Raw genomic sequence first — 24843 nt, 5'->3', positions numbered from 1 at the left:
GCTCTTCTCTTTGCAGTTCAGGTAAAACATTAGCCCGACTTTCCTCCCTTCACAGATGCTGCCTTACTTCCCTTATTCCCATTACTGAGTGCGTCACTTAATATCCAGCGTTTCTTCAAGGCTGGTGTAAAATGTTAGAAGTATTAGCATTAAATTCCATTTGCCATGTGTTTGGTCCAATTGCATTAAAAAATCTAAACCATCTTTTGGATGAGATGATAGACCAAGGACCCACCTGCCCTCTTGTGGGGATTTGAAAGATCCCTTGGCCATATTCAAAGAAAAAGCAGAGAGGTTGTCCATTGTGTTACAGCCAATATTTATCCATCAACCAATGTTATCAAATTGACAATATTGCTGTTTGTGAGACCTTGCTGTGTGCAAATTGGTTGCCACGTTTCCCTACATTACAATAGTGACTATGCTTTAAAAGTATTTCAGTAATTGTAAATCTTTTTGCGGCGTCTTGAGGTCATAAAAGGAGCTATAGATATTTCCACCTTAAATCCTTCAATGCTATTAGAGTACTGTGGCCCTGCTGCATTCCCTATAGGAACAGTATGTGCAAATGAATGAAATGATTTTTTTTCAAAGGGACATTCTTCCTGTTCCACCTTACTCTATCTTGAACTGTACCCAAAAGACCAATTCGAGCTCCAGGAATTCATGCAGATTAGCCCAGGCATCATAAATCACTGTATGGGAATGCCTTTTTCAAATTTTGTCTGTCAACTTTCAGTGTGGCAGGTGCCTGGTCTTAGCTCGCTGATTCAGTATGTTGTTGTGATATCACTGTGACTGGATATGAGAACTTGGCAGGGTGAGTGTTAGAGCTAACACTACTGGTACAGCACTGCCCAGTCAGTATCAATTGTTAGCAGATTTTCATCAGTCATCATCTCTTTTAGGATGAAGGGTCATCATTGATGTGAAACGTTAAGTCTGTATCTCTCCACGGATGCCACCTGATCTGCTGAGTATTTTCAGCTTTTTTTGTTTTTATTTATCTTAATCTGTTTATTGTGAATGTTTTGTTGCGAATAGCTTACTGAATTTTATCACATCTTTTTATTTTTACATTATATTTAGCCTTGAAAATGCTAAAAAGAAAGCAGAGATGGACCTGATAATGAAACTGGCAGAGGAAAAGAAGGCCAAGAAAAGACTGGAGCTACATGAGCTACGAGACGAGTTTAGAGAACTTCAAATAAAAAATGCGGAACTCCTTGAGCATGTCCAGCTCAAGAAAGAGGTAGGTTTTAATAGTTTATCATTTAACCTTTAGTTAACCACTAAATGACCAGCTCAAAAGAGCGATTGTTTTTAATAGTAACGTTTATTGTATTAACTACATTGTATATAACAAGGCTGACTTCACTGAGAGGCCAGCAGTGGGGATCAGTGGGTGGAGTGGAGGGGTTGGTAAAGTGGGGTCAACTAATTGTAACATTAATGCTGTGTTTTGGAAGTTTGCACATCGGATCGGTTTGGAAAAGAGTGCCAATTATCTGGGCCCCATGAAAGGAATTAACAGGAACTGAGCATGGCCAAATTACATTCACCTTTTGGGGGCATACTGATAATCTCAGGAAGCGACAGATCCAGTTTTGGCCTTGCTGCGTACTTCTGGTCCGCATTCATTGCCAGTGCAATCCTTTATGAACTGATTGGGAGTTGAGGGTTGCCCTCCTTGCGTTGAAATTGCTCAGAGTCAGCTTCATTTGCAATCATTAGGGCTGTGGCAGTCTTGTGCCTAGATCCTCAATGTTTGAAACCAGAAAGAATTCAGACTCTCACCTGCAGGATGAAAATATTGCAGCAGGAAGTAGATCACAAGGATATGTAATTGGGACTAAAATTGAACAGTAGTGGAAAGTTAGTGTTCCTAGTTATAGCATTTTCAGGAGAGATCGGAGCGAATAAGGGCAATGCTGGTAAACAATTCTATTGCAGCCTTAGAATGGAATTCCATTCAGGGGGTTGCATTGAGACTGTGGCAATTCAAGTAGGTGCCCCAATAGCACTGATTCAGGTCCAACAGGCGTTGAAGCAAATGAAGCTGCTTCAAAATTGCCTGCAACCCAGATGCAAATTATAAAATGAAATGCTTGACTTGTTTATCTGTTATTGACTGAGGAAAGCCTGTTGACAGGGGCACCAGTAAAACTTGCTGCACTTCATCTAAAATCCTATGGTATCTGTCACAGCCACCAGAACAGTCAGGCATGTCATTGAAAACAGCACGCCATCATTAATGTACTAAAACATCAGCCTCGGCTTGAACCCACAGACTACAGACTTTGAGACAGATGTACTGAGCAAAGACCATCGCTCAACCTCTGCTTCTGCTTCTGTATTGCGTCCTGTAGCCTAGAGCAATTTAGTTTATATCCCTTTCTTAGCCTCGTTACCTTGCATTTGTCCACATAAAATTTGCTAGTGATCAGCTCACATTCCCAATTTATCCTGATTCCATTGTATTTGATGTTGTCATTCGCCATGCTTACTTGTCTTAGGATTTTGAACTGGATCGCCTGATTCGAGACGAGGTTGAGAGGCAAATTGCTACTCGGATTGAGTTAGTTTGTAAAGAATTGGCATGGGAGCAGGAAAAGTATCGCATTGGCCTTCAAAAGCTCCAAGCCAGGTAAAGTGTTGGAATGTGGGTATCAGTGTTCATAACAATATCATTTATCAGTCAATATGTCAACATGTTTGAATTATCAATGGAATTATGAGAGAACTTCAAGTAGCACGATGAAGAGCTATTCGTATTTTCCTTGTGCCTGGTACGTGTCACTGGTTGTTCTCTGTGTGGCCTGCTTGAGTCAATGAAGTGGAGTGGCGCATGCAGGTGTGTCCCCTGCCTGCAGGAATGCCAACGAATGTAGCATATCATGATGTCAGTGACCCGAACGTGCTGACACAGAATACCAAAGTTGATCAAGGCAAGTGCAGGAAGCATCTTTGTTATTTACTCCTGAAAGAACAAACTTTATGAAACAATCTGGGCTCTGTCCTGAGGCTATATAAAGGGCCACTCAAGTAGTTGCAGCTGATTTTTTACTGAGGCAGAAGTTTTAGGAAGCAATGTTGTGATTTGCTGGAGCAATTTTGAAGCTTTTTGCTGACCACAGGATGGGAGGAATTAATATTCCTTGCATGGATATAGGACAGCAGTTGCAGTACTACTTGCTCTGCAACATGATGAGGAAGGAGAGAGGGGAAAGTCTACAAGGAGGAAGAAGGAGAGCTCTCCACAGAAGGCCCTAACCATCTGGGAGCCCCAGTCCTATATAGCAGTGAGCCAGGAGTAGTGCCTGAGGATGATATGATTCACAAAGGAGGTCATCATGGAGTTCTACTACCCCCTTTGTGCAGCCCTTGAGCCTCAAACCAGGCCGAGAACGGCCCTCCAATTGGCTGTGAACGTCACCGTCACCTTTATATACTACACCACTGGATTCTTCCAGATGGGAGCAGGTGCCGTCAACAACATACTGATGTTAGTCATACATGGAGTATCAGAGAGGAGAGGGGATTCCATCCTCTTCTCCCTGAGAAGAGAACACCAGGATGAAAGTGCACATGGGATCACCAGAATAACAGGCTTCCCAAAGTTGCAGGGCACCATCGACTGCATGCACATTCATGAGATGTGGGCATCACTGGCGAGGCTAGCATTTATTGCTCATCCTGAATTACCCTTCAGAAGGTTGATGGTGAGCTGCCTTCTTGAACTGCTGTAGACCATGTGGTGTAGGTATACCCACAGTGGTGATTGGGAGGGAGTTCCAGGATTTTGACCCAGTGACAGTGAAAGAACGGCGATATAGTTCCAAGTCAGGATGGTGAGTACCTTGGAGGGGAACTTCCAGGTGGTGGTGTTCCCATCTATCTGCTGCCCTCGTCCTTCTAGATGGTAGCTGTCATGGGTTTGGGAAGTGCTGTCGATGGAGCCTTGGTGAGCCCCTGCCGTGCATCTTGTAGATGGTATACACTGCTGCTACTGTGTGTTGGTGGTGGAGGGTGTAATGTTTGCGGATGGGGTACCAATCAAACGGCCTGCTTTGTGCTGGGATGGTGTCAAACTTCTTGAATATTGTTGGAGCTGCACTTATCCAGGCAAGTGGAGAGTTTTCCATCATACTGCTGACTTTTGCCTTGTAGATGGTGGACAGGCTTTGGGGAGCTAGGAGATTAGTTACTCACCATAGGATTCCTAGCCTCTGACCTGCTCTTGTAGCCACAGTATTTATATGACTAGTCCAGTTCAGTTTCTGGTCAATGATAGCCCCAGGATGTTGATAGTGGGGGATTCAGCGATGGTGATGCCATTGAATGTCAAGGGGCGATGGTTAGATTCTCTCTTGTTGATGATGGTTGTTGCCTGGTACTTGTGTGGTATGAATGTTACTTGCCACTTCTCAACTCAAGCCTGGATATTGTCCAGGTCTTGCTGCATTTAACATGGACTGCTTCAGTATCTGAGGAGTTGCAAATAGCGCTGAACATTGTGCAATCATCGGTGAACATCTCCACTTCTGACCTTATGATGGAAGGAAGGTCATTGATGAAGCAGCTGAAGATGGTTGGGCCTAGGGCACTAACTACCCTGAGGAACTCCTGCAGTGATGTACCAGCATTGAGATAATTGACCTTCAACAACTACAACCATCTTCTTTTGTACTAGGTATGACTCCAACCAGCGGACAGCTTTCCCCTGATTCCCATTGACTCGAGTTTTGCTAGGGTTCCTTGATGCTACACCTAGTAAAATGCTGCCCTGATGTCAAGGGCAGTCACTCTCACCTCACCTCGGGAGTTCAGCCCTTTTGTCCATGTTTGAACCAAGGCAATAATGAGTTCAGGAGCTGAGTGATCTTGGCGGAATCCAAACTGAGTGTCAGTGAGCAGGTTATTTCTAAGCAAGTACCGCTTAATAACACTGTTGATGACCCCTTCCATCACTTTACTGATGAGTAGACTGGCGGGGCAGTAATTGGCCGGGTTGAATTTGTCCTGCTCTTTGTGTACAGGATTTTCCACATTTCTGGGTCGATGCCAGTGTTGTAGCTAGATTGGAACAACTTGGCTAGGGGTGCTACTGTTCTCTGACTTGCAGTTAGTGTGCAACCACATAAAGAAATTCACCTTGGTGAATGCCGACTCTTCTGGCAGCATCCAGGAAGCTCTTTCTGTGTCATATCACAATACAAACTGTTTTTGGATCTTATGGCTGTTCAGAAGCAGGGGCCGCCCACCGCGCCAACACCCCCCCACCCCCCGAACCACACCTCCTCACCCCAGCCCTTCACACATGGTTAATGATTCACTTATACCATTCTACCAAGCGAGATCAGAGAACCTTCAATGAAAGCATGGAACTTCCTCCAACTCCATAGAGCAAGCCATCGAGATCCTCAAGCAAAGGTTTTGCTCCTTAGTTCACTCTGTGTTATCCCTGCAGTACATGGTTGAGTGGGCTTCGTTGTATGTGCCTGCATGCCATTGTAATGTAAAAGTGTTAGACAGAGCAAGGGTTAATGTGGGACTGGAGAATAGCACCATCCACAGTATGATGTACAGAGTCACATGGTAATAGACTCTGAGAAAAATCTAGAGAGAACAGTCTAGAGAGAGCACTCTGGAAGCAGCCTAGCCTGCATGGTGAGCAGCACTATACAGGATGGTAACTTGGGATCTGTAAATAGTTAAAGACTACCAATAAAGGATTCATGTTTAAATTTGCAAGTCTCAAGACCTTCTCATCAATCATCCACAGCAACTCGATACCATATTACAACATGGTTGGCAGCTGTGGGAGGTCCTAAAAGATATCACATCAGCAGTGATATGAAAGGTGGCAGCATTTTAAATGATGAACCCAGAACAGTATCCCAAGGTATGAGAAACTAAAAGCAGCTGATACTAAACTAGAGAGACGTGCACCTGAGAAGAAAACTTAAAAAAACAATTGCAGAAGCTTCGCTACAGACTTAGAAGCTGAGGAATGCACCAGAGTGAGTGGAAGTCCAATTGGAAGACCCCTGAGTGACACAGAGCAAAAAAAAACTGTTTACGTCACAAGACGGATGAGCAAACTACAACAAATTGCAAGACCCTGAGTGATGGAGGGTAAAAAAAAAAACTGGTCAGGTCACGAAGACAGGTGAGCAAAAATTGCAGGAACCTGAGTGACACAGTGTGAAGAATACTGGAGTTCTTGAGACAGTGAGCAAAAATTAGAAGAAGAAGTTGTACTTACATTGTTGCATAGGTCGCAGTCCCAGGGTTTCGAATATTTGTAGAGAATCTGGAACACAGCTGCAAGTTTAAAAAGATGTAAAAATAAAAGGCAGGTAGAGCAGAGGAAAAACTGCAGAGCAAAGTGAGAAACCTGCAGAGCACAGTTAAAAGTTTAAAAAAACCTGCAGAGTTTAAGATAAAAACACTGTATCTTTAAGTAAAAAAAAAACAGGGCCCTGATCGGACCACAAGCCTGCCAAAACTCCCAAAGTGCGGAACATTCACAGAGAACAAAAATACCTCGAGAGATAAAAAGGAAAAATAGAAATAAGCACCCAGAAAAGAGCTGCTGCTGTTTCAAAGTTTAAAAAACAGTTTTAAAACAAGGCTCACAATCACAGGGATCCCAAAAATCACAGGAAAAATCCCAGGTAGAGAAACCACCTGCTGCAGAGACAGCCCAAGTGAAACAAAAAGCATTACTGCACTGACAGTCTTAAAGCTGTAACACAATTTAAAGCTGTAACTACAAGGAAACAAAAACGGCCATGGACAGTAAATTAGAAGAGCCAGACACATTTCTGCTATGGAAAGAACTAAGCCATCCCAAGAGTGGAAGTTTTGGAGTAGACCATTTTTACTGTACAGGAGAAATGCAAGATTAAATAAGGAATCAGAAGGAGTACAAATTGATAAGTTTTTATTCATGTATGGTTCATTTGCTGGTGAAGCACTCCACAGCCAACATATAGATCAATACTTGACAATATTTGGTGAAATATTAAAAAGCTTTGACAGATATATTAAAGTCTACATTGTGAAGAGCCCAAACCCTAGAAGAAGGTCTACACACCCCCAATAAAATTCCAAGAACAACAAGAGACCCTAGAGAGAGTGCAGGTCCCAATAGAGTGCCGAGGGCAACAACAAAAGACTCCAGGGCGAAGGCAACAAGAGACTCCAGAGGGAGGGCAGCAGAAATCTCCAGAGAGAGGAAACCAAAAGACCACAGAGCGAGGGAGGCATACAGCAGTATGGAGTAAGCAGATGAATCTGCATGAATGTAAGCTATCTGAGGTAACTCAAAAAAAGCAAAGCGTGCAAGAACCTTTGAGCTGAATGAAAAGATTCATGAACTTGCAAAACAATTTGAAAATAAAACAGAAAACAAAAGTTTGGCTGAAATTGTGAAACAAGTAGAAATGAAGGTTCCATTTGCGAAACTTCTATATCCAGCAAGAACATGGCAGACACCATGGGAAAGGAAAATTTGAGCCAACTCTAGGAATGAATGGAGTGCACGTTCCCCTTGGAAGGAACGGGACAAACTCAGTGTCTGAGAAAAGCAGATGCGTTGTTAAGAAAGAGAAACGCAACTTGAAGGAGATCAAAAAGCAAATCAAATGGAGATAGCCAAGTAGCGGAAACACAGATTACCACTGCCATTCCTCAGATATGAGAGACTAAGATATGGAAGAACTGTTAAGCCTCAAGACCATCTGAATTTATAAGGCCAGAGACTTGAGGTGGGAAAGAAGGGATAGCAAGTAAAGATTGTATTGTAATACTCAGTTGGGAGGGAGGAAAGTTTTCTTTGGAGAAGAAAGGGGGATGTTGTATGATGTTGTATGTGCCTGCATGCCATTGTAATGTAAAGGTGCTCAGCAGAGCAAGGGTTAACGTGGAACTGAGGAATAGCATCGCCTATGGTATGATGTATAGAGTCACATGGTAATAGACTCTGAGAGAACAGTCTAGAGAGAGCACTCTGGAAGCAGCATAACAAAACGTAGTGAATGGAGTGCCCTGGGGAAGAGTGTCAAGTGTAGTGCCCCAGCAATCCATATCAGGGAGATCTAATTGGTGGATTTTCCCAGGGATCAGTACTTGGGAGATGTTCTCTTTGGAGTAGCCTAGAGATCATTGATAGTGAGTTTCAATAGTGAATTGTCTCAGGGATCTGAGGCTGCAGAGATATACTGAGTGAGCTGCCCAGCGCTGGCCAGCGATCAGTTCTGGGTGCTATACAAGCGCAGTGGCCCAGGGATCAGTGCTGAGAGATGTACTGAATGGCTAGTCAAGGATTGGGGATGGGAAGATGTACCAAATGGAGCATTCTAGGGATCGCTGCTGGAGAGTTGTTCTGAATGGTGTGTACCCAGAGATGGGTGCTCAGGAGATGCGCTGAGTGCAGTGTCTGAGAGATTTGTGCTGGGAGATGTACTGAGTGCAGTGACCCAGGGATTAGTGTTGGGAGATGCACTGAGTGCAGTGTCCCAGGGATTGGTGCTGGGATATATACTGAGTGCAGGGACTCAGGGATCAGTGCTGGGAGATAAGACCATAAGACATAGGAGCAGAAATTAGGCCATTCAGCCCATCGAGTCTTCTCCGCCAATCAATCATGGCTGATAAGTTTCTCAACCCCGTTCTCCCGCCTTCTCCCCGTAACCTTTGATCCCCTTACCAATCAAGAACCTATCTATCTCCGTCTTAAATACACTCAATGACCTGGCCTCCACAGCCTTCTGTGGCAATGAATTCCATAGATTCACCACTCTCTGGCTAAAGAAGTTTCTCCTCATCTCTGTTCTAAAAGGTCTTCCCTTTACTCTGAGGCTGTGCCCTCGGGTCCTAGTCTCTTCTACTAATGGAAATATCTTCCCCACGTCCACTCTATCAAGGCCTTTCAGTATTTTGTAAGTTTCAATCAGATCCCCCCTCATCCTTCTAAACTCCGTCAAGTATAGACCCAGAGTCCTCAAACGTTCCTCATATGTTAAGCCTTTCATTCCTGGGATCATTCTCGTGAACCTCCTCTGGACCCTCTCCAGGGCCAGCACATCTTTCCTTAGATACGGGGCCCAAAATTGCTCACAATATTCTAAATGTGGTCTGACCAGAGCCTTATAAAGCCTCAGCAGCACATTCCTGCTTTTATATTCTAGTCCTCTCGAAATAAATGCCAACATTGCATTTGCCTTCCTAACTACCGACTCAACCTGCAAGTTAACCTTAAGAAAATCCTGGACCAGGACTCCCAAGTCCCTTTGCACTATAGATTTCTGAATTCTCTCCCCATTTAGAAAATAGTCTATGCCTCTATTCTTCCTACCAAAGTGCATGACCTCACACTTCCCCACCTTGTATTCCATCGGCCACTTCTTTGCCCATTCTCCTAACCTGTCCAAATCCTTCTGCAGCCTCCCCGCCTCCTCAATACTACCTGTCCCTCCATCTATCTTTGTATCATCTGCAAACTTAGCCAGAATGCCCTCAGTTCTTTCATCTAGATCATTAATGTATAAAGTGAAAAGTTGTGGTCCCAACACTGACCCTTGCGGAACTCCACTAGTCACCGGCCACCATCCTGAGAAGGACCCCCTTATCCCCACTCTCTGCCTCCTGCCAGACAGCCAATCTTCTATCCATGCTAGTACCTTGCCTCTAACACCATGGGTTCTTATCTTACTGAGCAGCCTCCTGTGTGGCACCTTGTCAAAGGCCTTCTGGAAGTCCAAGTAGATAACATCCATTGGCTCTCCTTTGTCTAACCTACTCGTTACCTCCTCAAAGAATTCTAAAGGTTTGTCAGGCATGACCTCCCCTTGATGAAACCATGCTGACTTTGCCCTATTTTACCATGCACTTCCAAGTATTCTGAAATCTCATCCTTAATAATGGACTCTAAAATCTTACCAACGACCGAGGTCAGGCTAATCAGCCTGTATTTTCCCATCTTTTGCCTCACTCCCTTCTTAAACAGGGGGGTTACATTTAGCGATTTTCTAGTCCTCTGGGACCCTCCCTGACTCCAGTGATCCCTGAAAGATCACCACTAACGCCTCCACTATCTCTTCAGCTATCTCCTTCAGAACTCTGGGGTGTAATCCATCTGGTCCAGGTGATTTATCTACCTTCAGACCTTTCAGTTTTCCTAGCACCTTCTCCTTAGTAATGGTCACCATACTCACCTCTGCCCCCCCCCGACTCTCTTGAATTTTGGGGATGTTACTCGTGTCTTCCTCCGTGAAGACTGATGCAAAGTACCTATTCAGTCCCTCCACCATTTCTTTGTTCCCCATTATTACTTCTCCAGCGACATTTTCCAGCGGCCCAATGTCCACTTTTGCCTCTCTCTTACCCTTTATATATCTAAAAATACTCTTGCAATCTTCTTTTATATTACTGGTTAGTTTACCCTCATATTTAATCTTCTCCCTCCTTATTTCTTTTTTAGTTGTCCTCTGTTGGTCTTTGTAGGCTTCCCAATCCTCTGGTTTCCCACTGCTCTTCGCCGCATTGTATGCTTTCTCTTTAGCTTTTATGCTGTCCCTGACTTCCCTTGTCAGCCATAGTTGCCTCGTCCTCCCTTTAGTATGCTTCTTCTTCCTAGGGATGAATTTTTGCTGTGTCTCCCAAATTACTCCCAGAAACTCCTGCCATTGCTGCTCTGCTGTCTTTCCCGCTAGGCTCATCTCCCAGTCAATTCTGGCCAGCTCCTCCCTCATGCCTCTGTAGTTACCTTTATTCAACTGTAATACCGTTACATCTGATTCCAGCTTTTTCCTCTCAAATTGCAGGGTAAATTCTATCATATTATGGTCACTTCCTCCTAAGGGTTCCTTCACCTTAAGCTCCTTTTTCAAATCTGCCTCATTACACATCACTAAATCTAGAATTACCTGTTCCCTAGTGGGCTCCACCACAAGCTGCTCCAAAAAGCCATCTCATAGACATTCCACAAATTCCTTTTCTTGGGATCCACTACCAATCTGATTTTCCCAGTCTACCTGCATATTGAAATCCCCCATGATCACTGTAACCTTGCCTTTCTTACACGCCTTTTCTATCTCCTGGTGTATCTTGTGCCCCACATCCTGACTACTGTTCGAAGGCCTGTAAATAACTCCCATTATGTTTTTTTTACCTTTGCAGTTCCTCAACTCTACCCACACAGATTCTACATCATCTGACCCTACGTCGTTTCTTGCTATCGATTTAATTTCATTTCTTACTAACAAAGCAACCCCAACCCCTCTGCCAACCTGCCTATCTTTTCGATAGGATGTATATCCTTGGATATTTAGCTCCCAGTCCTGATCCCCTTGCAGCCATGTCTCCGCGATGCCCACCACATCATACCTGCCAATTTCAATCTGTGCCACAAGCTCATTTACCTTATTACGTATAGTGCGTGCATTCAGATACAACACCTTCAGTCCTGTATTTCCTGTGCCCTTCTCATTGTCGTCCCTTTATCTGATGTGCTTGAAGTTAGATTCCTAGCCCTTTCCAAACACTCTGTCCTTTGTTGTGTTCTGGAGACTTTAATAACCTCTCCTGGGCTCTCCTTCCTTTTCAGTTTTCTCATAATTTTCCATGAAGTTGAATCCAACCCCCCACATGCTAACCTGCTGCTTTGTTTCCCATTAGTCATACTTCTTGGAGTTTTACCCTTCCCTCCCCCCCACTTTCTAGTTTAAAGATGTACTGAGTGCAGTGTCCCAGGGATCGGTGCTGGGAGATGTACTAAGTGCAGTGTCCCAGGGATCGGTGCTGGGAGATGTACTGAGTGTAGTGTCCCAGGGATCGGTGCTGGGAGATGTACTGAGTGTAGTGTCCCAGGGATCGGTGCTGGGAGATGTACTGAGTGCAGTGTCCCAGGGATCGATGCTGGGAGATGTACTGAGTGCAGTGTCCCAGGGATCGATGCTGGGAGATGTACTGAGTGCAGTGTCCCAGGGATCGGTGTTGGGAGATGTACTGAGTGCAGTGTCCCAGGGATCGGTGCTGGGAGATGTACTGAGTGCAGTGTCCCAGGGATCGATGCTGGGAGATGTGGGATCTGGGAGATTGGGGTCCCAGGGATTGGGGATGGGAAGATGTATCAAATGGAGCATCCCAGGGGTTGCTGCTGGAGAGTTGTACTTAATGGTGTGCCCCAGGTTTGGGTGCTCAGGAGATACACTGAGTACAGTGTCCGAGAGACCTGTGCTGGGGGAGGTGTACTGAGTGCACTGTTCGGGGATCAGTGATGCGAGATGAATTGAGAGGATAGTCCCTGGGATCAATGCCTGGAGATTTACTAACTGGAGTGTCCCAGAGCTTGGTGTTGGGAGGTGTACTAAGTGGAATATTCCAGAGATCCTTCTTGGGAGATAGACCAACTGAAGCATCCCAGGGATAGGTGCTTCAGGATGTAGTAAATCGGCTTTGGGCTGTCAGAGATGTGTTGAGTCTTGTGCCGATGGACCTGTGCAATGGAGATGCCCTGAGTGACACATTCCAGGGATTATTGCTGGGGAGATTTACTGAGTGCAGTGTCCCAGAGCTCAGTACTGGGCAGTTGTACTAAATGGAGTGCCCCATGAATCAGTGCTGTGAAGATAAACTCCCAGGGATAGATGCTGAGAGATGTCATTAAGTGGAGTGTCCCATGGATTGGTGCTGGGTGAGATACGCTAAGTGGGAAACCCAGGTATTTGTGTTAGGGAGCAGTATGGAGTGGAGTGTCCCAGAGATCAGTGCTGGAAAATGTACTGCATGGAATGTCTCAGGGACTGATGTTGAGGATTATGTACAAAGTAGAGTGTTCCGGGGATCGGAGTTAGGGGGCTGTACTGAGTGGAGTGTCTCAGAGATCAGTGCTGGGAGATTTACTGAGTGCAATGTCCCAGGGATCACTGCTGATGACATGTTCTGAGTGGAATGCCAACCATTGTCTTTGGCCCTGCAACAAACTCCATACCCTCAGCACCAATTCTATCCCCATTTCCAGCTAAAACAGACTGTTCGCAACCTTGGCATCCAGTTTGACCACGAGCTGAGCTTCCAATACCATATTCTTTTCATCAAAAAGACCATTTGCTTCCCCTTAAAATGGAAGTTTTTTTGATGTCTGAGATGATGGTTTACAATGTTGTTTATAATGTTGTTGATAATGGTGGTTTATGTTATTTGAAATGATCCATTAACTTCAAGACAGCTTCTGCAAACTGCATCTCTAATCACAGCCACAGAACTCTCTTGCTGTTCTTCCCCAAAACTTCATAACAGCTCATGCAGTGGCAACTGTTCAAAGCTCTCCAAAGCCAGACCTTTCAGGAGTGAAGTATGGAAATACTTCCATGAACAAATGGTGTTAGAAGTTTGGAACTTTATCCTGTGAGTGGCAGTTGATGCTGGGTTAATTGTTAACTTTAAATTTGAGATTGATGTATTTCTGTTAAGCAAAGGTATTAAGGAATATGTGGCAAAGACAGCATCTGGAGTTAGGTGACATATTGCTCAATATTCAGCACTATTCACAACTCCTCAGATACTGAAGCAGTGCGTGCCTAAATGCAGGAAAACCTGGACAATATTCAGGCTTGGGCTGATAACATTCACGCCAGGCAATGACCATCTCCAATGGGAGAGAATCTAACCATTTCTCCTTGACACTCAATGGCATTACCATCACTGAATCTTCCACTGTGGGAGGTTACCATTGACCAGAAAATAACCTGGACCAGCCAAATAAATACTGTGGCTACAAGAGCAGGTCACTGGCTGGGAATTCTGCAGGGAGTTACTCACGTCCTGGCTCCCCAAAGCCTGTCCACCATCTACAAGGCACAAGTCATGAGTGTGATGGAATATTCTCCACTTGCATGGATGAGTGCAGCTCCAACAACACTCAGGTAGTTCAAAATCATCTGGAATAAAACAGCCCGTTTGATTTGCAACCCATCCACCACCTTAAACATTCGCTTTCTCCACTGCTGACGCACAGTGGCAGCAGTGTGTACAATCTACAAGATTCAGCAGTTTGCCAAGGCTCCTTCGACAGCACCTCCCAAACTCCTGACTTCTACAACCCCAAAGGACAAGGGCAACAGATGCATGGGAACACCACCACCTGCAAGTTCCTCTCCAAGCCACACGCTATCCTGACTTGGAACTATATCGCCGTTCTTTTGCTGTTGCTGGGTTAAAATCTTGAAACTCCCTCCCTAACAGCACTGTGGGTGTACCTGCAGCCGTTCAAGAAGGTGGCTCACCACCCCCTTCTCAAGGGCAATGAGGGATGGGCAATAAATGCTGGCCTAGCCAGTGGCACCCACATCCTGTGAGCGAATGAAAAAAATTCTTATTGAATGTTGGAACATGGTGGAGGGACGAAATGGCCTACTCCTGTTCTCAAGTGTTGCAGTAACTGTATAAAGCAGCCATATTTTACAAAATTTGGTAATATATTCATAACAGTATTGGAGTATGAAAAAAAATGGACTTGCATTTATCTTTGCATCTCAATGTCCCAGAGTATTCACAGTCAGTGAATTCCATTTCAAATATAACATTGTTATAATGGTCAACTTAGCAGCTAATTTACACACAGCAGTGGTTCCACAAACAGCAAAGAGATCATTTGTTTTGGTGAATTCTGGTAGATGGACACTATCCCTCTACTCCTTCTGCCCAGTAACACCAGTTGAAGACTTTGTCAACTTAACACCCTCAGATAATGCAGTATCCTCAGTAGAAAGAAGTTGAGTTAGATTCCAACAGCTGGCATATTTCTGCCACTTACAGCGTTACCATTTCAGATGCTGCCTGTGGAAAAATCCAAGTCAGAGCCCTGTGGCTTGGATCATATGCAGACTTGTGTGTGTGAGACACTGCACTTTCCTGGGTTCTGTTTTTTCCTCCTTCCATGAATTTCCTCAAAAGCACAGAAACAATGCAACTCCCAGAGGGAAATATTTCACTTTGCAGAGGCCCCTTTAAATTTTCAGCAAGTCTTACAAAAAAGCCTTGAATACAACAGCTTCTCACCTGTGGGAATATGCAACCTCTGTACACTGAATACCAAGGAAATCTTAGCACACATTTGACCATGGCTTCCCCTCTCCAGCAGACCAATCATGGTCACAGTGAGGGTCACAGCAGGTGAACTACTGCGACCCTACCCTCTCTCTCATAAAAACAAAAAACTACTGCAGATGCTGGAAATCCAAAACAAAAACAGAATTACCTGGAAAAACTCAGCAGGTCTGGCAGCATCGGCAGAGAAGAAAAGAGTTGACGTTTCGAGTCCTCATGACCCTTCGGCAGAACTGAGTAAAGTTAGGAGAGGGGTGAAATATAAGCTGGTTTAAGGTTGGGGGGCGGGGGGAGAGAAGTTGGGGGGTGGGGTGTGGTTGTAGGGACAAGCAAGCAGTGATAGGAGCAGATAATCAAAAGATATCACAGATAAAAGGAACAAAGGGGTGTTAAAGGTGGTGATATTATCTAAGAAAATGTGCTAATTAAGAATGGATGGCAGGACACTCAAGGTACAGCTCTAGTGGGACAGACCGCAGGTGTTCTGCAAAGCGGTCGCCCAGTTTGCGTTTGGTCTCTCCAATGTAGAGGAGACCGCATTGGGAGCAACGAATGCAGTAGACATTTCCCCTAACTTAGTCTACTGCATTCGTTGCTCCCAATGCGATCTCCTCTACATTGGAGAGACCAAACGCAAATTGGGTGACCGCTTTGCAGAACACCTGCGGTCTGTCCGCAAGAAAGACCCAAACCTCCCTGTCGCTTGCCATTTTAACACGCCACCCTGCTCTCTTGCCCACATGTCTGTCCTTGGCTTGCTGCATTGTTCCAGTGAAGCCCAACGCAAACTGGAGGAACAGCACCTCATCTTCCGACTAGGCGCTTTACAGCCTTCCGGGCTGAATATTGAATTCAACAACTTTAGATCTTAAATTCCCTCCCCCATCCCCACCTGCTTTCCGTTTCTTCCCCCTCCCTTTTGTTTTTTCCAATAATTTATATAGATTTTTCTTTTCCCACCTATTTCCATTATTTTTAAATCTATAACTGTAATACCCTGTCATCAGTCTTTCCACCCCAGCCCCACTAGAGCTGTACCTTGAGTGTCCTGCCATCCATTCTTAATTAGCACATTTTCTTAGATAATATCACTACCTTTAACACCCCTTTGTCCCTTTTGTCTGTGACATCTTTTGATTATCTGCTCCTATCACTGCTTGCTTGTCCCTACAACCCCCACCCCCCCCCAACTTCTCTCCCCCCCATCCCCCCCAACCTTAAACCAGCTTATATTTCACCCCTCTCCTAACTTTACTCAGTTCTGCAGAAGGGTCATGAGGACTCGAAACGTCAACTCTTTTCTTCTCCGCCGATGCTGCCAGACCTGCTGAGTTCTTCCAGGTAATTCTGTTTTTGTTCTACCCTCTCTCTCAGTTTACTTGTCAGACTGCCTTCACACAGTCCAAAAAAAGCAGAGTTCTTAAGGTAAATCAAGACCAAAAATATGACAAAAACATGACGAAGGAAGTTAAGTTGCACATTTAGAAGTTAGATATTTAGTAAAACACAGTTAGATACATCATTTAAACAAAGTGCCAAGTTAGCTGTTGATATGTCCACAGGTTTCGAAATGCAGTGGAGTTTGACTCCATCATTGTGCGTTGCTTTGAAAGTGATCATAAGGTATCAACATACCGGGTAACATCTTTGTCTGAAAAGTATTACCAGTTGAAGAATGAAATGTTAAGGAGGAGCCTGATACAGCTTGACCAGAAAAGCAAAGACAACCTTTATAAGGAAAGTAAAACAACAGGTAAAGTCCTTCCCAGGAATGTTCAGTGATCTATCCTTTTGAAATCATGCCCTTAATCAATTATATCACACTCCTCATAGCAATTTGCTAACTAATTTTATGTGCAACACTTCATGTATTTGCATATAAACTAATCAAAGCTACTTCTGTTTTTTTTTTCTTTTTATCTTGCTTACACCTTATACCTTGCTTAATCCTTTAGTTTCATTTCTGCTTCTTTGTTTTCCCCTTCCTCTTCTTTCAGCTCTGTCTCCCCACAGGACTAATTACTATCCCAGTAAGAACTCTAGTCTGAACCCTGTCTAGATCAAGCCCATCTATCCTTTGCAGGCCACTTCTGTCCCAGAATTGGTTCCAATATTACTGTGATGTTTTTTAGACTTTTTCTGCTTTGCAGTTATTGCAGCACTGCAGCTTTGGTTTGCATGGATCCGTTTCTGGAGCGACCCTCTTGTTAGGAACCAAAGGTTGCAGTGTTATACCAAAATTTTTCCTCTTGATGGGCCAAGGTTACGACTGCAGGCACTGTGAATTGCTGTTAATGATTTCCCAAAGCCAGAATTTTGTGTTCCAAGGTTGGGTGCGCATCTGACCCGAATGCACGTAAAATAGCACGAAAGGATGTCGGGCGTGCTTCCCGTTGTCAACACACACACGTGCAATATTGAGGTTAGCAGGCACACGCAGGAGTCGGAACAGCACCCGCCATCAATTATAGAGCCAATTAAGGCCATTAAAATGCCAATTGTCAGTGATTTTACGCTGCCTGTGCGATTTTAAACTCATCGCACGGGCAAAACAGGTGGGTGGGTTTCACGTTTTTATCATTTCCTCATCCACAGGCAGGATAAAAGGCCCCCGGAGCAGCAACACTTTGTCATTGCCAGTCCTTTGCTGTGTGAGTACAGAGTTGTCCCAGAGTTTCTTGGCATTTTCTTTGATTGTCAAGCCTATCTTTCAGCATCTCATGTCCTCATCTTCCCTGGAAGCTTCCCCTGAGTATTGCAGCACAATGTTCCTTCACTTTCAAGGCACTGCTGCTCTGCATCCCGTCTAATGGGGATAGTGTATTCCACTGGTGGAACCTCCTCTGAAGAGGGAGAGAGGGGCAGGAGGGAGAGGAGGCCAGGTGGGCTTGGGACAGACCTTTAAGAGGAGAGGCACGGGCTCAGTTGGTGCAGGGCCAGCAGAGAGGCCAAGGCAGGAGGGCATGCCGAAGATGCCACTACCCAGTATCTAGAGTGTTCAGGCAGCGCTCCAATAACCTCCAGATGTCCGAGGCCCAGTGCTGCAGGAGGCTCCGCCTCTCCAAGGACACAGTGACAGCAATTTGTCACATGACATGTCCAGAAAACACCTCCAACTGCGTGGGCAGACACCCCATGCCACTGGCTTTGAAGGTTATGGTGGCCCTCAACCTCTGTGGCTCCGATTCCTTTTAGGGCTCAGTGGGAGATCTGTGTGGCGTTTCTCAATCAGCTGCACACAGTTGTGTCAAGCTCGTGACTAATGCTATCTTTAGACACGACCGCATGTTCGCCCACTTCTGGACAGACGAAGTGAGCCAGGCAGAGAGAGCACGAGGCTTCACTGCGATGGCTGGGTTCCCCCACGTCCAGCGTGTAATAGATGCACTCATGTGGCCATCAAGGCGTCAGCAGGAGAGCCGGGAGCTTTCGTAAACAGAAAGGGCTTCCACTCAATGAATGTTCAAATCGTCTGTGACCAAAGCACACGGAGTCTCCAAGTTAGTGCCCGTTACCCTGAGAGCTCACACGATGCTTACATCTTGTGGCACTCACAGGTACCAAGGCTGTTCATGGTTCCTCCATGATTGGATGGATGGCTCCTGGGTGACAAGGGCTATCCCTTGAAGAGGTGGCTGATGACCCCACTCCATCACCCAAGAACTGAGGCCAAAGAGAGATACAACAGGAGTCATGCCTCTACAAGGGCGGTGGTGGAGAGGACCATTGGGCTGCTGAAGATGCGCTTCAGATGCCTGGACCGGTCAGTGGGAGCATTGCAGTATCCTCCAGAGTGTTTCTCCCTCATAGTTATTGCATGCTGTGCCCTGAACAACCTGGTTCTGGCAAGGGGGGACCCACTAGAGGCTGAGGAAAGCGAGGCAGCTCCACAGGCCATGGAGGATGACACAAGTGATGGCTCAGAGGAAGAGCCTGGGGAGGCGCAGGGTGAGGACCTCGAGGCAGAGGACAGGAACCTTCATGGAGGCAGGGACACCAGGGATGCTTTGATCCAGCAAACCTTCTGCTAGGCATACAAAGCATTGATACCTCATTAAGCCAATGGCTCTGTCTCCTTTGCTAACAAGTAATAAATGAGAACCCAACACAGAACGCCAGCACCACACAACGCCATACTTTTACAAGTCGGTGCTGTATCGGCACCTATTAAAACCATCCAGCCAACTCGGCCCATTTAAGTTAAAGAAATGTTTATGTTACTTCACATGAATAAACGAAGTGTCCACCTCTAACACAAGAGTCAAAACGAAAACGCAAAATATGTCACCCATGACACACTCCTGCTGTGCTCAAGGTGCCTTCAACTTACATCTGTGGGTGCTGTGTCTTGGTACCTCCTCCACCACCCCCCCCCCCCCCCCCCCAACTCCCCCCCCACCCCCACCTGCCCCAGCCCCTCGCTGATGGTGGCGTTGGAGGCTGATTCTGCTGTCCTGGTGGCCCTGATGACCTTGGTGGTCATCCCCTGGCTGTCAGAGCCTGAGTAGGTTCCGCGTTGGAGGATGCATCCAGCCCCATAGCTGGGCAGTCCTCAGTCATTGCCACATTGTCAGATGCAGTGGACACTGGCAGAGGGGCAGAGGAGCTGGTGCCCTTATCCGGAGTGCCCTGAGAGAAGCCCACAGAGATGACAGGCAGCTCATCTGCCAGCATGGGGGCCTTTTGCACCTCCCTGCTCACCATTGATGGACAGGGACCTAGCAGGGAGACTAGGTGCCTTACCCATCTCCCACACTGACACTGACCTCCTGAGGTCACTGCCTATGTGAGGGCTTGCAGGCCCGAGTACAACCCAAGGAACCCCTGAGTCTGCTCCTGAAGCTGCCTCTCCATGAGAGTCGCCACTTTCTCAGTGGAGGAGGCTGTGAGCTTGGTGTTAAGGGGCAACGCAGAATTCATGCTCCAGATGGACTCCTCATGATGGAGACCATGGCACACAGACCCTCATGGATCTCCACCAGTTCTCCCTGCGCATCCCGCTGGACATCCAGCATCTGCAGCCTGATGGACGACTCCAGAGGCTCGTCATCTGCCTCAAACGTAGTATGGTTCTGGTCTCCAGCTGTGCTCCCACTGTTGGCTCCCTGGGACCTCTCTGCCTCTCCCAGCTCCTCAAGCGAGTGTGATGTGCCCTCACCGCTGTCCATTACCTGCGGAGCTGAAGACCTAATGCCCACTGACGTGTGAGTATCTACACTGGTGCCTGGTTTAGTGAGACGGTGTGACGCTGGTACAGGTGTGCTGTTGTCCCTGGAGCACAATGGGAGGTCCTCAGAGTCGCTGGCATCTCCTGTGGATGGAACAACTGCGCGAGGAAGGCAAAAGATCTGTATATTCAATCATCAAAGTCACTGTGCATGCTAGGCATACTGAGGAGACAGTGGAGACCTGCTGCCTGGTGCCATCTGTATTGGAGCTTCAATGGGCTTTCTGGCTACAACGGTTCAGTTTCTGATGAGAGGACCCTGTTCTGTTTCCAATACCCACCGCTCAGACATCTGTCACCTGCACTCTTACCTTCATCCGAGAGTCCTGCCTCACCATGAGCGGAGGAGCGAGCTGAATGGGGGCATTCCAGCTCAAGTGCATCACACTCGTGTTTAGTGAGGAAGTACAGATTCAGCACTCCTCCATCTGTCCTGCAGCCGTTCTGACTGCTCTTCTCTTAACAGGGAAAAATAGCCTCATTATTGCTCCATCTGCCTTTTGTGGTGCCCGCCGCACCACCCCCACCCGGGCATTCAGTGGGCGGTGTCACTGTGACACATCTCACTCTACGATGCACTGAGGCCAGTTGTTCTGGCATCCCAGCCTTGACAGGGCAGGTTTAAGTGCCAGTCGGCATACACACTCTTAGACCCCTGAACGTTCTGAGAAATGGGTACCCGACTAAAGTTCTCCGCACAGGTCCTTGCCATTTCTGTACTTACTCTTGCTGACTGCAGCAGATTATTGGACCTTTTGTGCCACTGAAGCCACGTGCGGCACACCATGTCGTGCCTACTGACCTGTGCGGTGACCTCTGTCCAGGTCTTCTTGGTCAGCTGGGGCGGCCTTCTCGTGCCATCCCTTGGCATTAAAATGTGCTGCCTGGCACTGACCTCCTCCACCAGCACTCCCAGGCACTCATCTGAGAAACGGGGGTCGGGGGAGCAGAGTCCCCACCCAAGTTTCCCTCCCACCTTCCATGATCTCCAGGTGCTGAGGCCATGACTGCTCACCAGGATGCTTCTTGAGCAGCTTCCAGACAGCTCCCTCAGCCTCTCCAACAATTCCTGGCAGCCTTCAGGGAGCTGCCCCTTCCGTTTTTGAACACCCCGCTGGGCCCCCATTGGACCCAGCGCCCGATGCATGCACGGAGAACATGTGCGGTGGTCACATTTCATGCTGGGGGGGTCTTTATTTGGCTACTCAGCATAAGATCGTGTTCACAGTGCGAACTCGGCCGGGAGTGGGTTTTATGTCTGCTTCCGGCTACGCCGATCCGGGGCACACCCTGGGGTTAAAATTCAGGCCCATGTTTCATGTTGAGGCTTGGATTGCAGCTTTTGGTGAGAGAGAATGGCTGTTACAACTTCCTGTCTGATTAATGACTGCTCTACTTTCATTAGGTATTGATAAGGGTGTAGTAGCGGAACAGGACTTGGATGTTGACCTGTTGAAGGGTTCTCAAAACCCACAAGCAAAGGTGAATGTTGGAATGCGACAAGAGAATATGATCAATAAAGCAGAGAAGGCAAAGGATAAAATTGACCAGAGGAAAAAAGAATGGAAAGATCTGTGAGTGATTTTTTTTGTTTCTTTTAGCTATTTAAATGTTTTTGCTTTTCAGTGAAAGAATTAAAGAAAGCAAGACTGAAAACTTTACCTGGTGCACTTATGCAATATAAAACTGCATGTATTCTATGCAAATCCCTGATTTCCATTGCTCTATCATTGATAGCCATGCCTTCAACTACTTACAGCCTAAACTCCAGAACTCCCTCCCTAAACCTTTCTACCTCTCAACCTTGTTATCCTCCTTTAAAGTGTTCCTTAAAATCTAACTTCACCAAAACTTTGGTTAACTATTCTAATATGTTCTTACGTGACTCATGTTAAATTTTATTTGATAACGTGCATGTGATGCACCTTGGAATGTTTTTCTGTATTATAGGTGAGGTATTAATGGGAATAAAAACAAAATATTGCAGATGCTGGAGATGTGAAATAAAAAACAGAAAGTGATGGAAAAACTCAGCAGGTTTGGCAGCATCGGTGGAGCGAGGAACACAGTTGACATTTCGAGTCCAATGTGACTCCTCTTCGGACTCGAAACGTTAACTCTGTTTCTCTCTCCACAGATGCTGCCAGACCTGCCGAATTTTTCCAGCTCTTTCTGTAGATATAAATGCGAGTTGGTGTTGTTGTTGTAGTGATTGAACTGATTATGTTTGACTCTTTTCAAACGTCCAATAGTTTGTTTGATATTAAATGATTGGTGATGCATGATTAATTAAATTACCTGTAAATGTATATCAAGCATTATTTTTGTTCTTAATGTACTTTCAACTCCCCTTTGTGTTATCGATTCTCACCACACATGTCAGTGCTTTACTGTTGGGGCAATGAAGTTGTCAAAGGGTCAGAGGAGGAAATCATTTAAATGAGTCTGTGGCCATCTTCATCCATTGTGAATATTTGGATATTACAGGGGACAGTTTTTTTTGCAGAAATATACATTACTCATAAAATGACTAAAGAACATTACAAACATTTAAAAATGGTCATCACAGAAAATACAATGTTATTTAAATTATCTACATTCATCATGTTGCACTCTGAGGTGCTTCAGTACAGTTGTGGTACATGTAATATTTACTGTATACATTCATTGTGAGTCATACAGCCTGAGGGCTTCTGTACAATTTCCAGCCCCTCAGTGCACTATGGCAGAAAGGTCTTAGACAGCAACCTTTCCCCATTGCACCTCTGCGGCGGCTGCCCCAAGCTTTAGTGGATCCCTCCATGTAGTTCTGGACTTGGAATGTGTCAGTCTGCAACACTCGGTCGGGGACAACTCTTTGCACTGGAATACCAACAAATTTCGGGCAGAGCAAAGAGCGTCTTACACCAAATTGATGATCCTCCAGCAACAGTTGATGTTTGGCTTGGTGTGTGTCCTTGGGAACAGCCCATAGAGCACAGAGTCCTGTGTGATGGAGCTGCTTGGGATATACCTCGACAAAAGCCACTGCATCTCCCTCCAGACCTTCCTGCAAAGGCACATTCCATAAGGAGATGGACAATGGGCACTTGGTGAGACTCCAGACATGTAGGTAGGATCTGACGATATGCGCCTTTCTCACCACCAGCCAGCTGGCACGGTCCAATTACTTGAAGCATTCTGCGGCAGGATGGCCAGACCCATCCTGTGGAACACCAGGGATAGGTAGATCCTCAGTGACACTTGGTGTTTGCATACCAAGGGTCTATGCACAGCTTGATGCAGCTACACACAAAAGTGGCCATCAGGATGAGTGCAATGTTGGGTACTTTTTTTCCCCCTTTCTCTAGAGGTTTGTGTGTGGTGTCCCTGCGAACATGGTCCATTTTTGACCTCCAGATAACATGGAAGATGGCCTGCGGGCCTCAATATACAGGCCTGCAGTGCAAATGGAGCTGCTGCACCATCTAAGATGCTCACATTGTACTCACATGGTCTATATGTTGGCTGCACTCACCACCACAGCACTTAATTATCATATGAGGCATTCCCAGACCATTCCCTTGGTCTACACACATGCTTTGCTAGCATCCTTTTAAAAGCTGAGATTAGAGCTCTCTGAGCATGAACATCTTATGAGAGGTATGGGTAGCATAATGATTATGCCACTAAATTTAGTAGTCCAGAGGTCTGGACTAATGATTCAGTAATTAAAATTTAAATTCATTAATTAAATAAATCTGGAATAAAAATTAATATTGTAAAAATTCACCTGGTTCACTAATGTCCTTTAGGGAAATAAACATGATGTCCATAAAAGGCCTGGCCTGTACCTGACTCCAGACCTACAGCAATGCAGTTAACTCTTAACTGTTCCCTCAAATGTTTTCAAGAAGGCAGCTCACCCCCACCTTCTCAAGGGCAATTAGAGACAGATAATAAATAGTGGCTTTGCTAGCTATGCTTACATCCCATGAATCAAAAAAGAAAGGACCTTTAGTCATCTGCATCATCCACATGCTCTCCCGAGCTCTTCAGGCCCACTTGTGCTTTGTGCCCACTTTCTGGCTCACTTTGCACCTTGTTGAATTTTTCTGGACTGTCACCTGGTAGGAAACGTGTAAGTGACTGTGCATTTGAAGGTACGGTTGCGTACATGTGTAGCAGGCTCCTCTTCCTGCTCCTCCTTTGTTTGCCGTGAAACATTTAGGATAGGTTAAGGAGAATAGAATTACCATGAACGAATAGTACAACTTATCACATGCAAAAGGTAACAGAAAACTGGGACACACACTGCATAAGGTGGGTGGGTCAGTTGAAATTATCAAGATTCAGATTGACAGACTTTAAGTAGGTAAAGAATCTAGGTGTATGGAACAAAGTTGGGTCAATGAAGTTTAGGAACAGATCAGTCCAAATCTAATTGAATGTCAGAACAGATTCAAGGGGCCGAATGGCCTACTCCTGTTCCTACCTACAATTCCCATTTAATTGTTCAT

The 24843-nt window shown here is 45.8% G+C and overlaps 1 protein-coding gene across 1 annotated transcript in view; it reads left to right on the top strand.

The window, feature by feature from the left end:
* The window catches only part of cfap44 (cilia and flagella associated protein 44), a 224494-nt gene that overhangs the window by 146845 nt on the left and 52806 nt on the right, over positions 1-24843 (top strand). The window contains exons 19-22 of the mRNA XM_078559546.1: positions 1090-1252; positions 2517-2647; positions 16680-16870; positions 21750-21918. Of these exons, the coding sequence (XP_078415672.1) occupies positions 1090-1252; positions 2517-2647; positions 16680-16870; positions 21750-21918 (654 nt within the window). The remainder of the gene's footprint in view (positions 1-1089; positions 1253-2516; positions 2648-16679; positions 16871-21749; positions 21919-24843) is intronic.

Source organism: Cetorhinus maximus, chromosome 16, assembly GCF_964194155.1.
Source record: "Cetorhinus maximus chromosome 16, sCetMax3.hap1.1, whole genome shotgun sequence".
Lineage (NCBI taxonomy): Eukaryota > Metazoa > Chordata > Chondrichthyes > Lamniformes > Cetorhinidae > Cetorhinus > Cetorhinus maximus.
This window is presented reverse-complemented; position numbering and strand designations above follow the sequence as displayed.